The sequence below is a fragment of the Peromyscus maniculatus genome, chromosome 14 (genome assembly GCF_049852395.1).
Source record: "Peromyscus maniculatus bairdii isolate BWxNUB_F1_BW_parent chromosome 14, HU_Pman_BW_mat_3.1, whole genome shotgun sequence".
Classification (NCBI taxonomy): domain Eukaryota; kingdom Metazoa; phylum Chordata; class Mammalia; order Rodentia; family Cricetidae; genus Peromyscus; species Peromyscus maniculatus.
This window is the reverse complement of record NC_134865.1, coordinates 19365445-19388891: the sequence shown is the minus strand read 5'-3', so window position 1 is coordinate 19388891 and position 23447 is coordinate 19365445. Positions and strand designations below refer to the sequence as shown.

At 40.2% G+C, this 23447-nt stretch overlaps 1 protein-coding gene across 10 annotated transcripts in view; it reads left to right on the top strand.

The window, feature by feature from the left end:
- The first annotated feature begins 202 nt into the window (after nt 1-202).
- G2e3 (G2/M-phase specific E3 ubiquitin protein ligase) overlaps nt 203-23447 on the top strand; it is a 35519-nt gene continuing 12274 nt past the window's right edge. The window contains exons 1-9 of one of the 10 annotated variants that reach the window (XM_076550703.1): nt 485-605; nt 1754-1802; nt 6566-6606; nt 8608-8705; nt 11426-11527; nt 15699-15823; nt 16941-17103; nt 20797-20903; nt 21677-21793. In XM_076550703.1, the coding sequence (XP_076406818.1) occupies nt 6570-6606; nt 8608-8705; nt 11426-11527; nt 15699-15823; nt 16941-17103; nt 20797-20903; nt 21677-21793 (749 nt within the window). In that variant the 5' untranslated portion in view covers nt 485-605; nt 1754-1802; nt 6566-6569. Of the gene's footprint in view, nt 384-444; nt 906-1716; nt 1803-3054; nt 3314-5930; nt 6197-6565; nt 6607-8607; nt 8706-11425; nt 11528-15698; nt 15824-16940; nt 17104-20796; nt 20904-21676; nt 21794-23447 lie in introns of those variants that run through there. The other 9 variants (XM_076550705.1, XM_042260641.2, XM_015994162.3 and 6 more) reach the window with 9 other exon arrangements.

The following is a 23447-nucleotide window of genomic DNA, read 5'->3' as shown; positions in this document are numbered from 1 at the left end:
ACCCACTATTAAACCCAGCTCTAATGTTTACACAGTTGTGTTCTTTCAGTCATCTGCCTAAATTAGGACCAAAATTCTGTGCAAGTTTCTTAAACTTCTCAGATGTATTCCCTTCAGAAACTCCAGACATTTGGGGATTAAAATTTTCATCCTGGTTCTCGCTAAGGGAAACGGACACCCCAGGGCCAAGAAAGAATCTTCCAGGACAATAGGGAACTGTGATGTAAAAGAACCCCTGACGAAGGCGCCTCCACACCGTTCTCATTAGCATGGGGTAATCCTGGTGGGGGTGGCAGGCGCCTTGGCTGGTTCCCCGGGACGTGCAAGGAAAAGGAGTAGTTTTCCTCGCCGGGTCGGCACAGCCTCCCCAGCGCACACCACGGGTAAGTTCGTCCCAGATGCCAGGGCGCAGAAGCAGCCACACTCCTCCCACTTCCCTGCGGCGGGGCGGGGCGGAGCAGCCGTGCCTTCCGGGTCGCAAGCGGAAGTGGGCGAATTTGAATTCTGCGAGCCGTTGGATGGGGCTGCGCCGGGTGGGCGTACGGCAGCGCAGCGCTAGACGCGGGCGGTCACGCAGCGGCCCTGGGACTCCGGCTCCGCGCCTGGTGAGGACACGGCCGGGAGGGACGGGAGGGTCCCCGGCACGGGTGCGCATGACCGGTGCGAGCTTCTCCCTGCGCTGCACGGTGCACGGTGCGCGCTGCCGCAGCTCCCTGCGGGAGGTGGGAGAGCTGCCCTTTATTAATTAAAGACAGAAGTGGGGGCCCGGGCGGGGCGGGGATGGGGGGAGAGGGTTGCACGCAGGGATGCCCGACGTGGCTCCCAGTTGCTCCTCAGACCGGTCCCCGCACCGCAGAGAAATGACAGCCTTGAAATGCCTCGTGGGGATTTAAGCTGAAATCTGAGTATCCTTTGTGTTTAAAACCGGGGTATTTTTCTTTCACGCTTTGACATTTCTCGTGTACCGCAAAAATCTGAGCCTCTTTGCTCATTTTAACTGGCTACAGTAACAGCGGTGGCTCACAGATGTTAGTTTGCTAACAATGGGCATAGGGGTCTAGTCTGTCCGCCTGCCTTTTCGCCCTCTTCATTCATTGGCCGACTGTGTTATTATCGTTATTTTAAGAGGAACTCAGTGCATCAAGAATGGAGTTTTCTTCGAGCGTTTTTGTTTGGGTTTTCTTTTTGTTCGTCTTTTATGATGAACTGGACTCCCACAAACCCCGACAAAAAGCCATACCTTTTTGAATAGCCTAGTTGTGCACGGTAAATGTAAACTTCAGTATTTCAGATGTTTAGCACTTATTTCGCTTTACTGAAAATTGTCAGGTTGATTTTGTGCTTTGTAGAAAAAAAAAGATAAATAGAGATCCTTTTAAGGTTTTAGCAGCTGGTTAATGTACCATCGAAAAACATAAATACCTTTTTTTAAGTGGTACTAACATCCAAAATAAAATCAATTCTTCATCCTCCATACCTGCTAACCAGTGTTGCTTTCGGGGTACACCAGGAAGAAAAAAAAAAATGAAATAACAGTATCATTGAAATTATTTTTTGTAAGGCTGCCACAAAGGTATTGGCTCTCTTTTCCCAAAGATTGCCGGCAAATCCTCGAGCTTCATACATGCTACCAGCAAGTCACCAGTTTTAGATTTTCTGTATCCTAATGTGCTTTTGTTCCCAGGCTATCTTTGTTTTTCTTTTACCTACATTAAGAAATGTCATACTTTATTGTGTGCTTACTCCTGTAAAGGCTCCGTGAATGCTGATGCCTGTACTCAAACTTCACAGATTCTAACTTGGTAGGTCTGGAAGGTGGACTTTTGAATAATTGCATTTTAACGGAAAAGTTAGAATATTCTGCCAGAGGTTTAAAAACATGGCCTTCCTAGAAAAGCCTGGTAATATATTGCTTAAAGACGTGCAACTGGAACCAGACTTCTTGTTTAGCATCCCCATCACTTCTACCTCGTCACTGGGTGACCTTGACTCGGGAAGTTGTTAAGCCCCTGACTCAGGTCTCTTAAGTGTATAATGGGGATAAAAGCCTTCCTTGTGGGATTATTGTGGGAATTCAGTGGATTAGTACATGTGTAATGCATAGTAAATGAGAACAGATGTCTAAAATACAGCTACTAAACATGGTACAACCGTATTATATGTGTTTTCATTAACCTTTACAATGTATATGAGGTACCTACAGTCTTCAGATAAGTAAACAAAGATCCAGTAATTTGTTCTTATGTAACTAATAAGAGTGAAAATCTGAAACTAGATTTAACTAAAAATTAAATTATTTGGTGTGTGTGTGTGTGTATGCTTTATAAAAGTCAGAGGCATTGTGATCCTATGTGTAAGACCTGTAATCCTGGGGATTATCCATTGTGAGAGTTTTTTTTTTTTTTTCTTCTCTGTCAGTTCCAGGGGTCAAATACAAGTCCTTGGGCTTGATGGCTAGAACCTTTACCAACTGATCTTATTGTCCTAAGATAAATATTTTTGCAAGTAGTTCTTTCTGTCCTTTTCTTGAGTCTCCAACTGCTAATCCATAAATTTTCCAATATATGGATGGTTCAGATCTCAGCTTTCTTAAACATAAAAAGTCCTTTACAGCCTGGCTGTGGACAGTCTGATTCCAAACTCTTGTTTTCAGGTGACACACAGTCTGTACACAGCCATATTTGAGAAAAATTAAAATAACCCCTAGAGAAATTTTAAATAAGAAAAAGACCAATATTTACTCATATTCATGACATTAGCTTTCTATGTCTTTTCTCACTTAAGCCAGATAACATTATCTCTATATTAAGATAAACAGAGTTACCAAAATGTTTAATTTTTAAAATGTATTTTTTATATCTGATGCTGTTTGTGAAAATGAGTGATGTACAATATAATTAAATAATGAGTGAGGGAGAACTAAATAAACAGAAAGCTTGCTGTTCCATTTACTTACAAGCTTAAGACCTAACCATCTTGCCTACATTCTTTTCTGTAAAAACCTGTCCAATAATGTTGGGCCATCCTTCTAAAGACCATTGGGTAGGCATATCTGGAGCAAACAGTATTCTACCATCAGACACTCCTTCTGCAGAGAAGATGGTGTGTGTTTTTAAATCGGAGCGCGTGTCCCTGGCACAGTCTAGATTGATTTCTTCTTGAATTCTAGAGTTGGAATACTACAAGACTTTTGTGTGTCAGAATGACTTAAGAATCCTGAGCAGTGGTCATAGCGATCCAGTATGTAGAGACCAAGAGAAGCTGTTTCCTGAGGGTCATTTGTATATGAAAATCAGTACACGCTGGTAACTTGGTTAGTTTTCCTTTTAATTTAAAGGGCTATCACTAATATAAAAATTCATCTGGTAATTCAGTTTGTAAGTAATAACCTTCATCCATCTTAGGGATTTAGTTAAATGCATCTTAGTGATGATATCCTATCGTACAAATGTGCTACAGTGTTTAAATTTATCCTTCTATTGATGCATATTTAGATCACTTGTTTTTAGCCATTACAGAACAAGCTACTGGGACATTTGTATGCAGTGACTATGTTTTCATCCAATATTTGATAGACATAGTTGTACATTTAACATTTTCTAGATAAAATTAACACGGAATTAACCATTGTTAGTATACAGTTCAGTGACAGTACAATTATAATGTAAAGTCATCGCCTCTGCTTAGTTAAAAAAAACATATCGCAACAGGAAAGGTAGCTAAAGTTTTCAGCATATATGAGCCTCCCATTTCATAGACGTTATTAATTATGGTTTCCTACTTTGTTTACTTTGGCCAAGAGTGTCTCATATCATTTCAAATCAAATCATTTCTTTCCGTCTTTGTGACTCTTGTATTAATTTTGTTCTGTTCCTTCCTTCTGTCTGCTGCTTTGACACTTACTGTTTGTTTTTCTAATTCTTTGAAGTGTGTCATTGAGTTCTCTCTGCTTTTAATAACGTAAGCATGCATAGCCATGAACTTTCCTCTGCTTTTACTGCTTCTTTTTAGAGACTAGAGACTCACAGGCTGTGAGCCACTGAGCTAAAGCCGGTCCTGCTTTTACTGTTCCTTAAAGGTTCCAATAAGTTATATCTTCATTTTTACTTGATTCTAAAAACTTTGTAAATACTTTCTTTGAGTTCATCAATGATCTAGTGATTCAGCTTCAAAATGTATGATTTCTGTAGTTTTTAGCTGTTGATTTTTAGTCTTTCATTATGATCTGATCAAATACAAGAAATTATTTCTATTATTTTTTTTTGTGGGTTTTGGCACTCTTCCAGTCTTAAGAATAGTCTGTTCTTTGTTAGACTGACTCATATACACACAAGCGAACTAAAGACGCTAATTGCTGTTAACCATCTTTCCTTCGAAGCTCTAAAAAATCTTTCTTTTTTCTATGATTTCTTTATGTATATGAATGTGTGTCTGTACACCGCATGCATGCTTGGTGCTTATGGAGGTTCCAGGCTGCGGTGGATCCCTTGGAACTGGAGTTAGAGATGGTTGTGAGCCACTTGGTGGGTGTTAGGAACTGAACTTTGGGTCTTTGGCAAGAGCCGTCCCTGTTCTTGACTGTCAAGCTGCCACTCCAGCCCCCTAACAATCCTACTGTATGTTAGCAAAGACTTACTTGTTTGTTTTTTTCTAGAAATATACTTGAGACAGGCTCTCATTATGCAGACGAGGCTGGCCTGGAGCTCACTGTGTAGACCAGTCTAGTCTTGAACTCACAGAAATACACCTGCCTCTACCTCTTGAGTGCTGTTACAACAGATGTGCACCACCAAGATGGACTTTCAGATTCATCTTTAGATCTGTAATCCAGTTTTTGTCTTTTGGTGAGATGATATTAGCAAGCGCTAATCACACAGTTCAGGGCATCAGGCCTTGCCTCCTGAAACATCCAGGTGAAGTGGGAATAAGCTGGGGGAGAGACTTAGGGAACTCTTCACTGTGGCCCTTTAGAACTTAGATTGTTAGTGATTTCTCAAGGAAGGAAAGAGTTGGACGTTGTTGTTTCTCAGACTGATACTGTGAGTGCTACTGAGATAGATAACTTTAAAAATATGTGGGTAACTTTTTTTTTGTTTTTTTGTTTTTGCTTATGTTTTATTCTGTAAGCTTGTTTGAAATGAAGGGATCACAGCTGGGCATGGTGGTGCGACCTTTGTAATAGGTAGTCTGAGGCAGGCTTGCAAGTTGGCTGTCCCTTTGTCAGGAAAGGTGAAATAAGAGCGTTTGCCTAACATTCAGGGTGCCTGGGCTCAGTCCCTAATGTGAGAGGGAGATCCTACATCTGGACTTTAAAATGAAAAGCTTTTTTCAAAATCAAGGGGCTAAAAAGTCTAATATTAAAAATATGAGCCAGAGCTGTATGTGGTTACCACACCCTTAATCCCAGTACAGATGCAGAGGCAGGTGGATCTCTGGGGTTTCAAGGCCAGCCTGGGCTATTTTATTCTCTAAAATAAGAGTATAAACTATAGAATTGATATAATTTCTTCAAAATGTCAAATATTTGGGTAATTGTTTTTATTTCAATCCTAGAAGAAAGTCACAGCATAAGAAAATAGTATAAGCTACTTGTGTATACCGTGTGTCTTGATTCAGTGCATTTCCTGCCATTTAAATGGACTGGCTTAAAAACACGAGGGGTAAGCCTGCAGTTGGCTAAAGCTGGGAATACTGACTGCAGTGAAATTACAGAGCAGAAGCCAACAAATCAAATCGCATATTCGAGTCATGGCACTGATGTGACTTGAAAAACTGACGTTTGATACTGACGTACACTGGGTAATCTTAGGCTAACCAGCCATGAACAGGAAACCTCAGATAACTTTTTAAAAAAAAAATTTAAGTAACATAGTTGTCTGTATAAAGAATTGGTCAGACCTTTATGACATCATTCACCAAGAGAGATTCTTGAGTCATTGTAGTAGGAAAAGGCCAAGCATATGTAGCCACAGGGATCTCTTTATAAAGAAAATGTATTCTAGAATTACTGTACTCATACTTACCAGTCACCTCCAGCAAATAATGATTTGCAATACACTGAATAATATGGTAGTGTTACTCTCAGAAAACTTGCCAGAGTCGTTTGTGTTGTGAACCTTGGGCATTGTTTTATGTTATAATAAACCCAACAATTAGCAATAGCTAGATATCATTAATCACAGTTGGGACAGATAATGTAAGTATAAGGAGACTTTAAAATTTTATTTTTATTGATTTTACTTTTTAACCAGTACTTTAATATTTATTTAGGAATATGGAAATCCAGGCAGTTCTCTGTTGTGTAGGACTTTTTGGTGCACTGCAGGGCATCCCACAATCTTAGTATTTGTTTTAATAATTAAATATTCTTTCCAGTGTTAAAGAAATCCTCAAATTCTACCACTCTTCTTAAACTGTATTTGTTCAAAAAGTGAGGAAGTTAACTACTGTACTGTATTATGAAATGATTTTTATATGTCTTGATTATAATCATGTACTGACTGAATTTAAGAAAAATGGTCAGAGATTTTTGAAATTAAGATATTAATGTTCTTGTTTTTCCTAGTAAAATGAACAAAAATAAACCTGATAACTCAAAAAGTCTTGGTAAGTAACTGTATTTAAAATATTTTTATTACAGTAGAATCCATTTAGAATGCTACCCAGCCAGTAAGAATGAATGTTCTGATGTGTGCTTGGTTAATATGTTCTGTTATAATGATTGTGTTCATCTCCACAAACTAAATTTGCTGTCAGAAGACATTTTGTCAAATTTATTTTTGTACATTTTATATGATTTATTAGATAGGATTTGAATCTGAGAAAATTATTGTTTAATTTTTCCATGGATTTTCCTGTGACAAATGAAGATAATATAAGCAGTAGACAAAAATCTAACATGAAAAGCAAAGTTTCTAAGTTTAAAACAGTCTCCTCTGTTGATACATAGTTGTTTTCTTTCTTCTAAACAGTAGCTGTTGACTTGCTACTGTGACTGATGAGGAATCTACATCATTACTGTGTATACTGTGTCTCTGTGCTACTCTCTCATTTAGGTTTGTGGACTTTGGGGTATGTGTTTTGTTTTGAGGCAGGGTCTCACTACACTTGTCCCTGACTGGCCTATAGCTCACTGTGCAGACCAGACCAGCCTTGAACTCAAAGAAATCCACCTGCCTCTGCCTCCTTCGTGCTAAGAGCAAAGGTGTGTGCCTTCTTTTTTCTTTTTTTTCTTGAGATAGGTTATTTCACTAAATCTTGAGCTCATCCATTTGGCTCAGCTGGCTGGCAAGGGCTCCACCAGTTTCTGCCTCCTGTACAACTGACTGACTCTGGCGCTTTATAAGTGCTAGAGATTCCAACTTAGGTCCTCATACTGTGTGATAAACGTTATTCCAACCAAGCTGTCGCCCAGTTACTCTTAGTATTCTCTCGACAATCACTTTATCTGTTGACTCTACCTTTGAACAAGGAAATTTGCTCCTACCAATCCCTCTGCCCCCACATACCTTTGTCTTTTCTTGTTATGACTCCTGAGTTAAATCAGCAATGCCAGTAGTTTGGAAATTGTAGTGATTTATGTAATACCATTCTACACTTGCTGAATATAACCTTACTCCAACTTACTTAATTTCCCCTCAGATAAATGCCTCTAGTTTTTGTTTGTTTGTTTGTTTGTTTTATTTAAATCAGTGTGCTTAATAGAAACCCGTATTTGTTCTGATAGAAGGTAATTTTAACAGTGAATATAATGAAGTAGAACAATTTTACTGAATCTTAGTCTGCTATAAAAATGAATACTTCAGGGAGTATCTTGTGTCTTCAGGGCCCTTATTGATTCAAGGTCTTTTTAATGTATTGGATGTGAATGCACTTCAAGGCCCTCCAGCAGTCAATTTTTGTTTACTTGGGTCTGTGAGCACGGATATGTCCATGGGTGCACACCTGACCCCTATGTTCTGCAGTACATACGTGAACTTTTAAGACCTTACCCCCCTATATATCCGTTCTTCCCAACTTCTTTCCTAGTTTTTTTGGTCTGACAGCTGCTTGCCCTAGACTTTGCAGCTACTGTTTTTGTTTTAATCTGAAGAGGATTCTGATGCTGGCCAAACAAACAAGTATTCGACCCCATCCCTTAGGGAGCTACTACATAGATCAAAACAATATCACATTTATTTGGGAATGAGGTCTATATGACTTTCTTTTGGACTAGCAGTCTGTAACCATAGACATGAACCACCCAAGGCCCTTGTCCAGCTAGACAGAATCCTGCAGCTAGGGATTTGCAGCCGTGGGTGAAGCACTTGCTACGGTAGTCTGCATGTTCAGATCTCCAGAACGCACATGGAGCTGTGCCTGGTGGCACATCGCTGTACTCCGTGAGGCATGGACAGGGCACTCCTGAGTCAGCTTGCTGGTGTCTCAAACAAGCTGGAAAGGGAGTGCTCACACCGAGGTTGCCCTGTGACCGCCATTCACACACACACACACACACACACATACACACACACACACACACACACACACATCAAAGAAGCACGGATTCTATGAGTTGTTTTGTGATTTTAAGAAGTATTTTACATTTATCTGCTTTTTTGCTTTTAGCTTGTGTTTTCTGTCGAAAAAATGATGACTGTCCCAATAAATACGGAGAAAAGAAAACTTATGAGAAATGGAATTTCAGTGTCCATTACTACTGTTTGGTAAGTATACTCTATTCTAGAAGTGTATTCTAAAGAGAAAATGACACTAATTTCTTAGAATTAGATAAATCATTTAACTTCTGAATCTTTTTTCCATCTCTATATATAAAATACGATTTTTTTTTTTACGTCAGATTTTAAGGCCCTGCGATTACTTGGTGCATAGAGAGACTTCTATGTTTTTATCCAGCTATTAAAAAAAGACCTGTTTTTATCCAACGGAGAAAATGGTTAGATCTCTCAGGGGAGTGCCCTTTTTTCCACTTTTTTGTTTCCTTTGTTGCTGCTGATAAGTCACAGAACAGACTTGTCTGATGGTTCAGAGAGTAGAAGAAAAGTATTTTATTTCACAGAGCACCTGGAAGGAAAAGTTCTGGACGAAGGTAATATTAGTAGAAAGGAAGCAGGCGATAGTGTGATTTGCTCAGGGGAAGAGCAAAGAAAGATCTCACTTATAGACTACTTCCCTATATTTCCTCCCTCTGCTGGCTTCCCAGTTCAAAGAATCCGAAATGAGACAAGTCCCTGGCGCATTAGACCGTAGCATGCTAAGGCTGCATTAGTTCCCACTGTGTTTGAAACCAAGTTAGTTTTTTATGGCTGCTATAGAAATTATTCTGAAATTTAACAGAGGAAAGCAACATTTATTCTCCAAATAGTTTTGGCTGAGTTGTTAAGTGACTTCAGTTTAGATGTCACCAAGATACATCTGAAGGCTTTCCTAAAAAGCTGGAGGGCCTCCCTCCAGTGCCTTGCTCACATGCTTTTAGTCACAATTCCTCCTAGGCATTGACAAGAGGCCCAGCTCCTTACTTCCTAGCCTTCTGAGAGGGACTGCTAATAGCATCTGGTGTCCCTCAAAGTAAATTATGACGGGAGTGGGGGACACCCTAGATGAAACCATCATCTACCAGGTTTCACATATCATTATCACTTCTGCTTTATTGTCTATGTTACAGTTGACTTAATTCTTATCCTGTATTAAAGGGGAAGGGAAATTAAGCTCCACTTCTTGAAGGAGAATAAATAAATTCATCAACATTTTTAATCCTGTCATCCATGCTATTGAACTTAGTTCATCACTTTCCTGGGGAATCATCTAAGTTATTCATTGGTAATATCCAAGATAGTGGTTGTTTCAGATCTGAGGCTTTGGTCCTTTTCCTATGCTAAAATGCCCTGGACAGTTTGAAGGAGGCAGGCTTTGTTCTAGCTCCCAGTCCAGCCGGCCACAGTCTGTCATGGTGGGAAAGGCACAGAGGTTGGGCTTGAGCTGATAAGAAGCAGAGAGCAGAGAACACATATACAGTGCTCTGCTCTCTCCAGCCCTAAAGTCCAGGATCCAGCCAGAGAAGGGCACCCACCACTCACAGTGCACAGGTCTTCCCAGCCCAGTTAATCCCCCATTGACACACTCGGGTCCTGTGGCTGACGATTAACAGTATTTAACATTATGTCTACGAGTTCAATATACTTGTAGTCTAAGAATCTCATTATTCAGCCAGGCGGTGGTGGCACACGCCTTTAATCCCAGCACTCGGGAGGCAGAGCCAGGCGGATCTCTGTGAGTTCAAGGCCTGCCTGGGCTACCAAGTGAGTTCCAGGAAAGGCACAAAGCTACATAGAGAAACCCTGTCTCGAAAAACCAAAAAAAAAAAAAGAATCTCATTATTCCCTAATGTGCACACGAAGTTGGCATTGGAGTCTGTTTATTATAAAAAAGAAATTTCCACTTAACCTTTTATTTATTTATTTTTTAATGAAGACTTTTTAGAATTGTTCCTGTTAGTCAATAGATGATTCCTTATACCTGAGTCTTAGACAAATATGTACTAGTTGTATTTCAGGATATTATTGAGACTGAAACAAACTTTATTAATTGCAAACTCGGCTTTTATTGATGTGTTGTAGTTATTTAGCATATTTAGTAATATTAAAGTTTTATTTATAGTCCGTCTTTTGATATACTACTTCAGAAGAGTATTGTTTTAGTCACTTTTGTATTGCTGTGAAGAAATGCCATGACAAAGGCAACTCTTACAAGCGAAAGCATTTGTTTGGAGGCCTGGTTACAGTTTCTAGGTTCAGTCCATAATCATCATGGCGGTGTGTGTGGTGACAGGAAGTGTGCGTGGTGACAGGCAGATAGGCTTGTGCAGGAGAAGTAGCTGAGAGCTACATCCTGATCCGAAAGAGAAAGCAGAGACGCGGCACTGGGCATGGGCTTTTGAAAGCTCAAAGCCCACCCCCAGTGACACACTTCCTCCAGTGAGGCCTCACCTCCTAGTCCTTGTAATCCTTTCAAATGGTTCCACTCCCTGGTGACTAAGCACTCAAATACATGAGCCTGTGAGGGCCATTCTTACTCACACCAACATAAACACTGACCCCAGACTTAGCATTATGAAAATTCTATTTTGTTATAAACAGTGTGAAAATCCTGCAATACTACCAGTGGAATAAGAATGCTGGAGTGTGACTGATAAGGTTCTGTTTTCCCCACTGCTCACTGACTGTTCCTTCCTCCACACCCCACCTCCCCCTCTCTCTGTTACTGAAATGTTCCTTGAATCAGTTTATGTGTATACACTGTTAATGTCTTCAAAGTCAAGAGGTCTCAGTTGCCTCTTATTTGGCCATGAATAATAGTAATGCATATATTTGTTAATTCCAACCTGGTTTCTTGGAGCATATTTCCTAATTGAGAATTATGTTCATAGTTAATGTCAAGTGGAATTTGGCAGAGAGGTAAAGAAGAGGAAGGAGTTTATGGCTTTCTAGTAGAAGACATCAAGAAGGAGGTCAACAGAGCTTCTAAACTGGTAAGTATTGTTTTATTCATTACACGAAGTACCACAGACACTGCTAGTGTTGCCTTAGAACGTTGCTTCTGTCAATTCCTGTACTAGAAACTTATGACTGTATTGTTCTGTTCTAAAGGATATTTTTATCAAATGTAAGTTTTAATAAACATTTTTATATTTTTGCAGAAGAGAGTTTAACCTATACTGAATGAAACTTTTAACAATAAAAAACTCATCCTTTTCGTCATTTTATTCACTTTTGGTTTTATTTCTAGTTTTTGATGTTGGCCCACACACTTTGTTCTTAGTCTCTCTCTCCCTAACCACTTCACTTGTCTGCTTTCATTTATTCCATTAAAATTATTTGATTGGCACGTGTTCATTATGTGCACTGAGTCACATTATGGAATTTTGGTACATATAGAATGTATTTTATTGTTTGCCTCCATTTCTCTTAATCCTGTGGGTCCCTTTTCACCCAGTCCTCTTTTACTTTCATGCTCGCTCTTAATCACTTTTTGATGACCTACTAAGTTTTATTAATATTACATAAAGCCTCCTGGGTAAAGGTTTATTTACAGGAGTTTCGGCTCTTTACAGTGGTAATACCACGAAAGAAAATGTTCCTTCCTCCTCCAGGAACCATTAACTGCCTGTAGATACTCAGAAACATATGGGGCCTCTTTACCCTAAACCCCCTAGCTGCCATTATCTGCCTAAACAACCTAGGGTCGTTGGAGACCTAGGGTCTTATGGTACTTTTGTGCTGATGGCCACAACTGCTGTGCAAGTGTGCACAAGAGTGCCATGTTCCAAAGGCACCATTCTGCCACTCTCCTCCATCTGGTTCTTCTATCCCCATGTTCTGTGATGTTCCTTGAGCCTTGGAGAGACTAAGACAAATCACATTTACGATTGAACACTTAAGGTCCCTTATTAAGACTCTGCCCCCCAGGAGCTGGAGAGATGGCTCAGAGGTTAAGAGCACCTGCTGCTCTTCCAGAGGTCCTGAGTTCAATTCCCAACAACCACATGGTGGGTCACAACCATCTGTAACGAGATCTGGTGCCCTCTTCTGGTGTGTAGGCATATATGCCAGAACACTGTATACATAATAAATGAATAGAATTTTTTAAAAAAGACTCTTGCCTCCACCCCCTCAATGATCTCTTCTTATAGATCCTGTCTTAGTTAGGGTTACTATTCCTCTGATGAAACATGACCAAAAGCAACTTGGACAGGAAAGGGTTTGTTTGGCTTAGTCTTCCACATTATTGTTAATTAAAAAGTCAGGATAGTAACTCAGAACAGGCGGGAACATGGGGGCAGGAGATAAGAATGCAGGGGCCTTGGAGGGGCACTGCTAACTAGTGTGCTCCTTATGGCTTGCCCCAGCCTGCTATTTTTATAGAACCCAGGACCCCAGCCCAGAGGTGGCCCCGCCCACAGTGGACTGGCACCTCCCACATCAATCACTAAGAAAATGCCCCACAGGTGTCTCTACAGCTTGATTTTTATGGAGGCATTTTCTCAGTTAAGATTCCTTCCTGGGTAACTAGCCCCCAGTTCCTTTTCTTTCTTTCTCTCACACACACTAAAATGAAGGATTTGCAAGTAAGAGAAAGCATGCTAGAGTATCTATTGGAGGTTGGCTTGTTTGTTTAATGTGGTGGTTTCCATGTCAATCCATTTTTGTGCCAATACTATGATTTCACTTTTTTATGGCTGAATAAAATTGCAGTGTGTATATACACCATAATGTCTTTATCTTTTGATGGATATCTTAGCTATTCTGTGTAGTGCAGAAATAAGCATGAATGATATTATTCTCATATCAGAATTATGACTATAGTTGAGTTCTGCTGATGGACAGTCCTTTAATAGTCTACTCGCCCATGTACTTGAGTCATGTACCTCGGTTACTGAGATTGACGTGATGGGTTAAGGTAGAAATTATACAACTGTGTAGACTGATAATTTTTTTGATTCTATAACTCTGATGACCCTTATTTATGTATCCTAAATTTAACTTCTTGCTTATTCAGCTATTTTTGAAGCTTCCATATGATAACTTCTATGGTATCTGCAAGGAAAAAAACTCTGGTCTGTATTTGGTTTGAGTAGAAGAAATAGTGGGAATTGAAGATGGAAAAAGCTGAAAATATGAGAAGTTCTGAATGTGACACCTGAAATAATGATTTCCATAGTGAACAGCTTAGGCGATGTGATAATTTATCATTTTGTTCAAGTGGGGGCAAAGAGCATTAAAATATTCAGAAACTCAGAGGTTGTCACAGAAATGCTGAAGCCACTTAGATTACTGACAAGAGTTAAAGTACAGAGAAAGCCTTTGACTCGGGTCCAGCCTTTGACTCGGGTCCCAAAGTCTCGAGATGGGGGGAAGAGTGGGTAAAGAAGAGGTGGAGGTGAGGAGGGCTAGATGTTGTTCGTCACAAACAACGGAGCTGTTTTTCTTTAACTGAGAAGATAAAAAGACTTAGCTGTGCAGTCTCTAGCAGAGCTAAGCAGTATGTCTCTCCTGCCACTGTCGTCCTGTTCTCGGTGTGTGCAGGTGGGAAGATAAAGCAGCAGCATTCAAGCATCTATTTTAGTGGAGCATGTCACTTTTTTGGGTGAGTTTAGCATAAGGAGAGTTCATGGTGAAATAGAGCACCTAAGGCTCTAGAGAAACATTGTCTGAATGGTTAGCATAAGCCAAAGGACCAAGGGGGATACTAATATCAAAATTCCTTAACCTCTTAAGAGCAAACTTGGAATTAAGGGTAGTCTCCCTTACAAGTTTCTGTAGCTACCTGTTCAAACATCCAAATCCTCTGAGTACACTGGGCCTTTGAGAGCATCTTGACCTGAAGAGAGTGCTCTCACCCTCATGTACCTCAGAGACCCTTGTCAGCTCACTGTCAGAGCCTTGAGGTTCTCCAGGATTCCTCCTGTGGCCTGGATGACCCGCGAGTTAGCAGTGAGACTGTAATCCCTGAATCAGTGACAGTTACAAGGGTTCCGAGGTTTGTTTAGGTCCAGGTGTATATTCTAACTACTTTTCCTGCGTGTGCCATGGTTATGGTTAGTGACATTGGTCTCATTTCCCGGGGGCTGCCATGACAAATTACAGAAATGTAATCCCTCAGGGGATTAGAGTTGAGTGTTACAAAGCATAGTGTTGAGAGTTGGAGCCTGCTAAAGATCATAAAGTGAATTCCTCCTGTACCCCTCCCTCCTGATGGCTGCTGGTAACTTTTGATGTCCCTTGTTTATACTAAAGGGTCTTTTGTCTTCACATGGCCTGTTTTCAGAGTGTCTTATGTTTTAAATCTGCCTTATCTTTTATAAAGACACTAATCGACAGAAACCTTGAGACCCTGAATAATTACATCTACAAAAACAAAACTGTCTGCACCACAGTGCACAGACACTGGCTTTTTCTGAACTTTAGCACCCTTAGGTGACCACACCAGTCTGCTTTCTAGTGCCGTAAGAAACACCATGACCAAAAGGAACTTGGTGAAGAATGGTATAGTTTATCTTTCGGTTTTTCAAGACAAGGTTTCTCTGTGTAGCCATGGCTGCCCTAGAACTTGCTCTGTAGATCAGGCTGGCCTCAAACTCAGAGATCCACCTGCCTCTGCCTCCCAAGTGCTGAGATTAAAGGTGTGCACCACTGTGCCCAGCTAGTGTTTTTTATCTTAGATTTCCATGTCACAGTCCGTCATTGAGGGAGGAACTCAGACAGAAACCTAGAGATAGGAACTGAAGCAGACACCATGGAGGAACGCTGCTTCCTGGCTTGCTTCCCATGGCTTGCTCAGCCTGCTTTCCTACCCAACCCAGGATTACCTGCCCAGCCAAGTAGGCTGAGCCCCCCCACCAATCTCTGATCATGAAAATACACCCACCCCCCCAGACTTGGCCTACAGGCCTATCTGATAGAGGCGGTTTCTCAACTGAGGTTCCTTTTTTCTCCAAGGACTCTCTGCTGTGTCAAGTTGACACACCCCAAAAAACCTACCCAGCACATATCTTAAAACTTTCTCGTTTGGGTGAGGATAGCATATAATATCACTATAGCAATAATTTTCAGTCTCTCCAAAAGGAATACTCATTAATTACTTGATCATACTATAGTACTTAAATTTTTTATATTATGCTCCTGTTTTCATATTTCTTTTAGAAGTGTACAGTTTGCAAGAAAAATGGTGCTTCAATTGGATGTGTTGTACCCCAATGTAAACGAAGTTATCACTTCCCCTGTGGACTTCAGAAAGAATGTATTTTCCAGTTTACTGACAATTTTGCGTGAGTTTTTTAACTGTTAATTAACTAATAAATATGAGGGGCTGGAATGATGACCCAGAAGTTAAGAGCACTGGTTGCTCTTCCAGAGGACCCAGGCTTGGTTCCCGGCACCAATGTGACAGCTCACATCTGTCTGAAACTTCTTAGGCCTCGGGGGCAACTGGCATACAATTGGTGCACAGATGTATATGCTGGCAAAACACCTTGTATACATTTAAATATTTTTTAACTAAAAAATTTAAATATAAATGTTAAAGAACAATGCTAAATAGCCCAAAGATATAATTTCCATGTAAAATTACTTTTTAAAGCTGTACTGAATTTATGCATACATATATCTTACATATGTAAAATAAACAAAATGTGTGTGTATGTGTATTTGTATATAATATTGTATTATATGATTTCTCCTAGAGTTACTTCTGATAAAACTTGATTTGCCATGTCTAAAATGGACCTATGATTATTATTTACATTTAACTTTTAGTTCTGAATATAGTATTGAACTTTTGGTTCATACTTCTGTGAAATATCTTATATTACGTGGTTCACAAATTAAATTGCCCTATAAACTTGGTTAAGTTAAAAAAAAAAAAATAAGCAAATTTTGCCCTGGGATACACCTGAGTACAACTTCAAACGTGAAGATTTTGTAACTTTTGGCATTTGGTACCATGAGTGTTACTTTGAGTCTTCATGTTTTCACTTATATAATGTGTAGGCACCGTGGAAAACATTAGAAAATACAAAGGACATAAAGTCTGTCAGGAATAGATTGTTGTTTGCTTTTGACTCCTTACATGATGGGGATGTTAAGTTCCCTCTCACGTTATATGCTGTTAAGGACAGGAATGGGTGCTCACTTAGTGAGTACAGGAGTGAATATGATCTTTCATACAGAAATAGTGATACTAGTTATTGAAAGTCTATGTGAGTAAGTTTATATCTCGAAGTGCTCACTTTTCCTTGATTACAGTTTGTTAGACTATAGGGCCCACGCTTCTTTTAGATACATTTGTGAAACAGAAGGGAATTTTCTTTTAAGTCTGTAATTACAATGTTAACTGAATTGTATTTTTCCTTTCCTTATATATTCTTAAATAATTTCCATTTTCAGGTCATTTTGCTGGAAACATCGTCCGGTTCAAGCGATTACATCTAAGTATAGAGACTCTTTACCATGTACCATCTGTTTAGAATTTATTGAGCCCATTCCTTCTTATAACATACTGCAAAGCCCCTGCTGTAAGAATGCTTGGTTTCACAGAGACTGTTTACAGGTAATGTAGCTTTGTAATTTTTGTCTCCATAATATAAAATCTGTTGCTTGCTAACTTGAATTTTAACCCGGTATCAGTGCAGTATAGATTATCATAAAATACTAGTGATCCTCTCTAAGAGCCTAGTTTACTCTCGGAACTTCTTTCCTCACTTTCCCTGAATAAATCTGTGTTTACTCCGCTCAAACCAAAAGTATCATAAAAACCAGAAACGAGGCCAGGGATGTAGTTCAGTGATAGATGGCTTGTCTAGAGTGACACGAGGCCCTGGGTTTAATGCCCACTACAGTCAAGCCGAAGACTAAACACTCAACATAGTTGTAATGTCTTTATCTGGAAAATGTTTAGATCATTTGAAAGAGATCCCAGTTATTAGTATTGGACATGTAATATAAAAGTTGGGAGTGCTCTTAGACAAAACAGACAAACCATGCCAAATAACAGAAATTTACTTTTTAAAAATTGATTTATAAAGCTTAGATTTTGTTTAATAAAGTGAAATGTTTCTGATTATTAATTGTTCACAAACTTTTTGAAAGTTATTAGGTGTTAAATTACCTCATATTTCAAAAAAGACATAAAAGTACTAGCAGTGATGAGGTGCTGAAGCCTGGCTGATTTCTGCTTTGTTGTTATTGTTTTTTGTTTTTTGAGACAGGGTTTCTTCGTGTAGCTTTTTTTGGAGTCTGTCCTGGAACTCACTCTGTAGACCAGGCTGGCCTCAAACTCAGAGATCCGCCTGCCTCTGCCTCCCGAGTGCTGGGATTAAAGGCGTGTGCCATCACTGCACGGAGGCTTTTTTTTTTTAATATAGTCTTTTGAACTTATATACTTAGGTTATTTAGTTAAAAGTAGTAAATTGGAGCCTATTTTGTTGGAAATGTTTGTAATTTTGTTAATTCTCAAATACAAATGTGTTAGTGCCAGAAAGTATAGTTAATAAACATTATCATGAAGTGCAATTCTTACTATTGAAGAAATTCATTTTATGTGAGAGACTTACCCCCCCTCCCCGAGACAGGGTTTTTCTGTGTAGTTTTGGTGTCCTGTCCTGGATCTTGCTCTGTAGACCAGGCTGGCCTCCAACTCTTAAGTATTTTTTCTTAAAGATTTGTATTTAGGTGACATTAATTATTGACAAGTGTGTTTTAATTTTGTAAAGATTTGATTTGTGTCTGTTAGTAATAAAGCAAAAAGAGTTCCTCGATTTGAGCTAATGTTTACATGAGTTTTAATAAGCACTTTGAAAACTAGAAGCACCGGGCTGGGATCTAGCTTGCTGTAGAGTGCCCCCCACACACACACATACACACACACACACACACACACACACACACACACACACACACACACTACTCTGTGGAGTGAGCTGAGACAGACCCTAGAGATAATGCTGCTAACAAAAAACTTAGCGCTGTTTTTAAAACCATTTAATTTAGACTTCTCTCCACAGAGAAACTTGACTGTTATGTGCCAATAAATGGTTGCTGTAATTAATTAGAGCACACTGACTCCTGTCACTTTCTCTAACAGGGTCTATGGAGACTTCCACTCTTGAGTCCAGAATCTAAAATCAGAAATATACCCTCTAGCTCACAGTGTGTGGTTAAGCAGTATTCTTTCGAACTACTTGGATTACTACGTACAGAAACTCTGTGAGGAGAGACTAGACATTGAAATGAAAAGAATAGTGTTTACACAGTTTGGATTTCTCCATCGGTCTCGGTGTCCGTGACATGTTCTGTTCTAGGCGGTCGGGTTGTCTCCAGGTTTCTGTGCTTCCCTTTGCTACCAGATACTTCTTTGTATCTCAGATGCCATGACTGGTGAGATAGCCTCTCTCGGGCGTTTCCTGTGTGTGTACCGCGTGCCAGGAGTCCCAGCCTGGGTGTGCCGGGAGTCCCAGCCTGTAGTCCTCTCCTTCACCATCCGCCCACTGTCCCTCAGCCCTGTGTCGCCACTGTCTCGCTCTAAACTGTTAGAGACACTTTATTTCTGTCAGTTATGCTCCCCTTGAAGCTTCTCCTTTTCTGGATTTAATTCACCGCTGTAGTCTTATTATTTAGTTCAGTTTGGTCAGAATGTCCTATCAAGATATATTATTAGAGTTTTCCCAATTATGTGTTCTCTGACTTGCCATGGACACTTCCCTTGAAATGTCTCTCATCCTTTTTCTTGGCACACCTCTACTTCTAAAACTTAGCTTTTTTCTCACTATCTCTGACAATATTCTATTATAATCAGTGGGTTTTTCTCTTTATTCCATGTATGTTCTTTTAAAAAAAAAAAAAAAAAAAAAAAACAGGACTTACAAAGCCAGGCATGGCAGCCCTGGTCTGTAAGCTCAGCCTGGACCATTGTGGAACATTAGCGAAAGGCGTCAGAGGTGGACGGGTTCTTGGAACTCACTGGAAAGTCAGTCTAGCTGAATAGGTGGATCCTGGCTTCAATGACTGACCCTATCTCAAAAAAATTAGGTGAAAAGACTGGCATCAGCCTCTGGCCTCCACATGTACACCCATGCACACCCATGCACACCCATGCACACACAGGTACACATATACACAGATAACACTTTTACATGATACTGCAGTTGTGCGCTTACTGGAATTCAGAGTTTACTAGTTTTGTTACACAGCATTATTTGTCATCTAGAAAGTAGAACTTAAATGAAGGGAGGACTCTAGACTGTAGTTTTGTTTTGTTTTCTTTGAAGATTTATTTACTATGTATACAGTGTTCTGACTGTAGGGTTTCCTGCAGGCCAGAAGAGGGCACCAGATAGTTGTGAGCCACCATGTGGTTGCTGGGAATTGAACTCAGGTCCTCTGGAAGAGCAGCCAGTGCTCTTAATCACTGAGCCAGCTCTCCAGCCCAACTATATAGTTTCTTATATCCCACTGAATGTCCTCTGTGGCTTCTGGTTGTGTATTTGCTGTATAGCCCTGATAAAACATTCACTATTTTTCTTTTGGGGGTAAAATCAAAATTGTGTTAAAAACAGAAATAATAATATTTATATAACAATAAACATCTATTCAAATACTGAAGATTTTCATTGTTTCTCCTTATTCTGTGGAGGACAAAGCAATATTTAGGAAATGGAATTGTATTAAGTGTCTGTGCTGGTTAGTTTTTGACAACTTAACAGAAACTAGGTACACCTGGGAAGAGAGAACCTCAGTTGTGGCTTGGCCTAGGAGCATGTCTGTGGGGTGTGGACTACACAGATGGAGGAGGGTCTAGCCTACTGTTGACAGGAGCTACCCCATGAAGGTTTGTCCGGGGTAGTACAAGAATAGAATCAGACCCTGAGCTGGAAGCTGCTACTCTGTGCTCCCGGCTCCTGCCCTGAGTTTCTTCCCTCCGTGATGGCCTGTGTCCTAGGAGTTGTAAGACAAAATCAACTCCTTTCTCCCGAAGTTGTTTTCACCCGTGTTTTCTCATAGCAGCAGAAAGCCGACTAGGGCAGTGTTCAGTTTGAGACAGTAAATCAGGGACTGCTGCACGGTCCAGAATTCTGTGCTCGTGAGATGTTTTCAGACAGAAGGAAGGCTGTCCGTGTTTCAGGACTGCTTATAGTTCTAGGAGCCGTTGGCACAGAAAGGGAAAGACAGCGTATGTTCTGTTATATAATTCACGACCTGATGAAAGATGCATTGCTAACAATAGATTTTCCGTTTTCTGCTGTAGGTGCAAGCAATAAATGCAGGAGTGTATTTCTTTAGGTGTACACTATGCAATAATACCGACATCTTTCAGAAAGAGATGTTGAGAATGGGAATTCATATTCCTGAAAAGTGAGTAACATTTGGCTTTTTGAGCAAAAAGCATTTAACTATAGTATTTAGTAATATTAAACATAACAATTTATGTCTTAATAGTGATGGTGGCTAAGTAGCCATGTCACGTGGTCGAGTGCCTGCTCCCAGATGGCCTGCTCTTGAAGGACAGGCACTGAGACGTTAAGGTCTCATTAGCTGATGTGTCTCTCAGTAACTCAGCTAAGTCTAGTTCTGGTTGATTTCTATAGCATCTTTAAGTTGGTATTCCTGGATGATCTAAGACAGACTAAATAGGTTTAAAATGAAAAAGAAGAATTTTAGTAATGCCATAAGATGAGAAATCCCAAGTAGTGATTCTAAGCTTGAAAGTAAACATTGGGTCCCAGTCCTTGGGAGGCTTAAGGTGTGCAGGACAACATGGGCTGTGAAGTGAGTCTCTGGTTTGCCTGGACTACAGTCTTGGGTCAGGGAGAGAGCAAAAGAAACATTAAGACAAACACACTTAATAATCCCAGCACTTGAGAAACTGGGGAGAGGAACTTGAGCTTGAAGCTAGCCTACGGTACAATAACAAAAATTGGAAATGAAGTACTAGAAAAATAAAGGTTTTAAAAAATTTCTGTTCAACTTTTTACTTAGTGTTTGAACGTTAACTGTGAAACTGACTTTAAGGTAAAGTAACAATGGATTTGTGTGTTGAAAAGAACAGCCTAAAAAGGCTTTGTCCTTGTTTCTAAATTATCTACTCTGTTAGACCAACTCGCTTTTTCTATCTTACCTCATTGTAGAGACGCATCCTGGGAATTAGAAGAAAATGCCTATGAAGAACTGCTGCAGAGCCATGACCGCTGTGACGTTCGAAGATGTCACTGCAAAGAAGGGCGAGACTATAATGAACCGAATAGGTATTTCTGCAAGTTGTGTGGTGTTTAGTTGGTCCTTACTAAGACCGTCGGGTTTCTAGATAATGAAATAGAGTTTTCCTCTTCGGGTGTTTGAAGTTTTAACTTGAGATGAAGTATGTTTATTATTAAGCGTGTATGTTTACAGAGAAATTTCTGTATTCAACATAGTAACCTTTTTGGGGGAAATTTTCATGAGGCTATCCAAGTTGAGGGGTGCTATTAATGTTAATTACACACAGCTCCTATAACAAAGCGCTGGGTGGTACTTGAGGGCTAGAAGTCCAAGACCGAGGGACCTTTTGCTTTCTTCAGAAGCTTTGCGAGGAGGTGATGGCAGGTGTTGCCTCCTCACTGTTTCCTCACGGTTGTTACTGTTACTGTTACTCTTTCTAAAAATATGTTATTGTTCCTGCTGATGTAGTCTCCTTTAGCATAGGAGGCTTCGGGTGCAGGAGACTTGTTTTCCATGAAGTGAGTCTCTTGTATCAGCTCCTGCCTGTGAAGAATCACTGAGCACTGGCCAGCTTTGAAGACTCCTAATTTATCACAAGTCCCCTAAGCTGCATCTACTATTTGAGATTGCTCTCACTTTTACCTTTTCTCTTGGGACACACATAGCTGTTACTTGGATGCTTGCTTTATAATTGTTTGCCTTTCATCCCAAGAAGACAAAGGTAGTGTTGGTAAAAGGCACCTTAGTGTAGTATGTAGCATGGGTCCAAAGCCAAGGGAACCTGGGTTGGAAACTTCCCTCTAAGGCATACAGGCATATAAGCTCAGGGAAATTAGCCCTCTGTGATGAGTTTCCTCTTCTTAAAGACTATGCGTATTAGTGGCTTTTTCCACTTTCAAAATTGTACGTAAAGAATGAGAAGGGGGCCTGGAATGTCACAAACACTTATTTTAGCTGCCATCTTCCTCACTGAGTGAGTAGAACTGGTTTGTGGAGGGGGGCGGGGTCAGGCACCTATGCCCAGATGCCCACACATGCAAGTGTATGCTCCTATGCCCTATCCATTCACACTCTCAGGAGGAAGATGCCCACACAGCCAGCTGTTGGAAAGATAGCTACCCAACTTGCCACCCATGTTTCCACATATTTAGGGAATATATTTGTTTCTGTACAAATGATTGTGTCCTCATCCCCTCACAATGTGGAATAAGCGTCACATCCAACACCATTATGGCATACTGTGTGCTGGCCTGTTTCATGTCAGCCTGACACAAGCTAATCCTCTGAGAAAATGCCTTTGTAAGATCCATCTGTAGGGCATTTTCTTAATTAGTAATTGACAGGGAGGGCCCACCATTGTGGGTAGTACCATCCCTGGCCTGGTGGTCCTGAGTTCTGTAAGAAAGCAGGCTGAACAAGCCAGTAAGCAGCATTCCTCCATGGCCTCTGCATCAGCTCCTGTCTCCAGGTGCCTGCCCTGTGTTCTCTCAGTGATAGAAGTCCTATAAACACTTTCCTCCCCAAGTTACTTTTGGTCTTGGTGTTTTATCACAGCAGTGGAAACCCTAATACATACACCTATATGGAAATGTCTATGGATTGTCATATCACAGGTCACAACGGGAGACAACGAGAGAGAAGTAGAGATAAAAGAAAATATGAATATGAGCAGGAACAAACTCTAGATTTGATTGCATTACA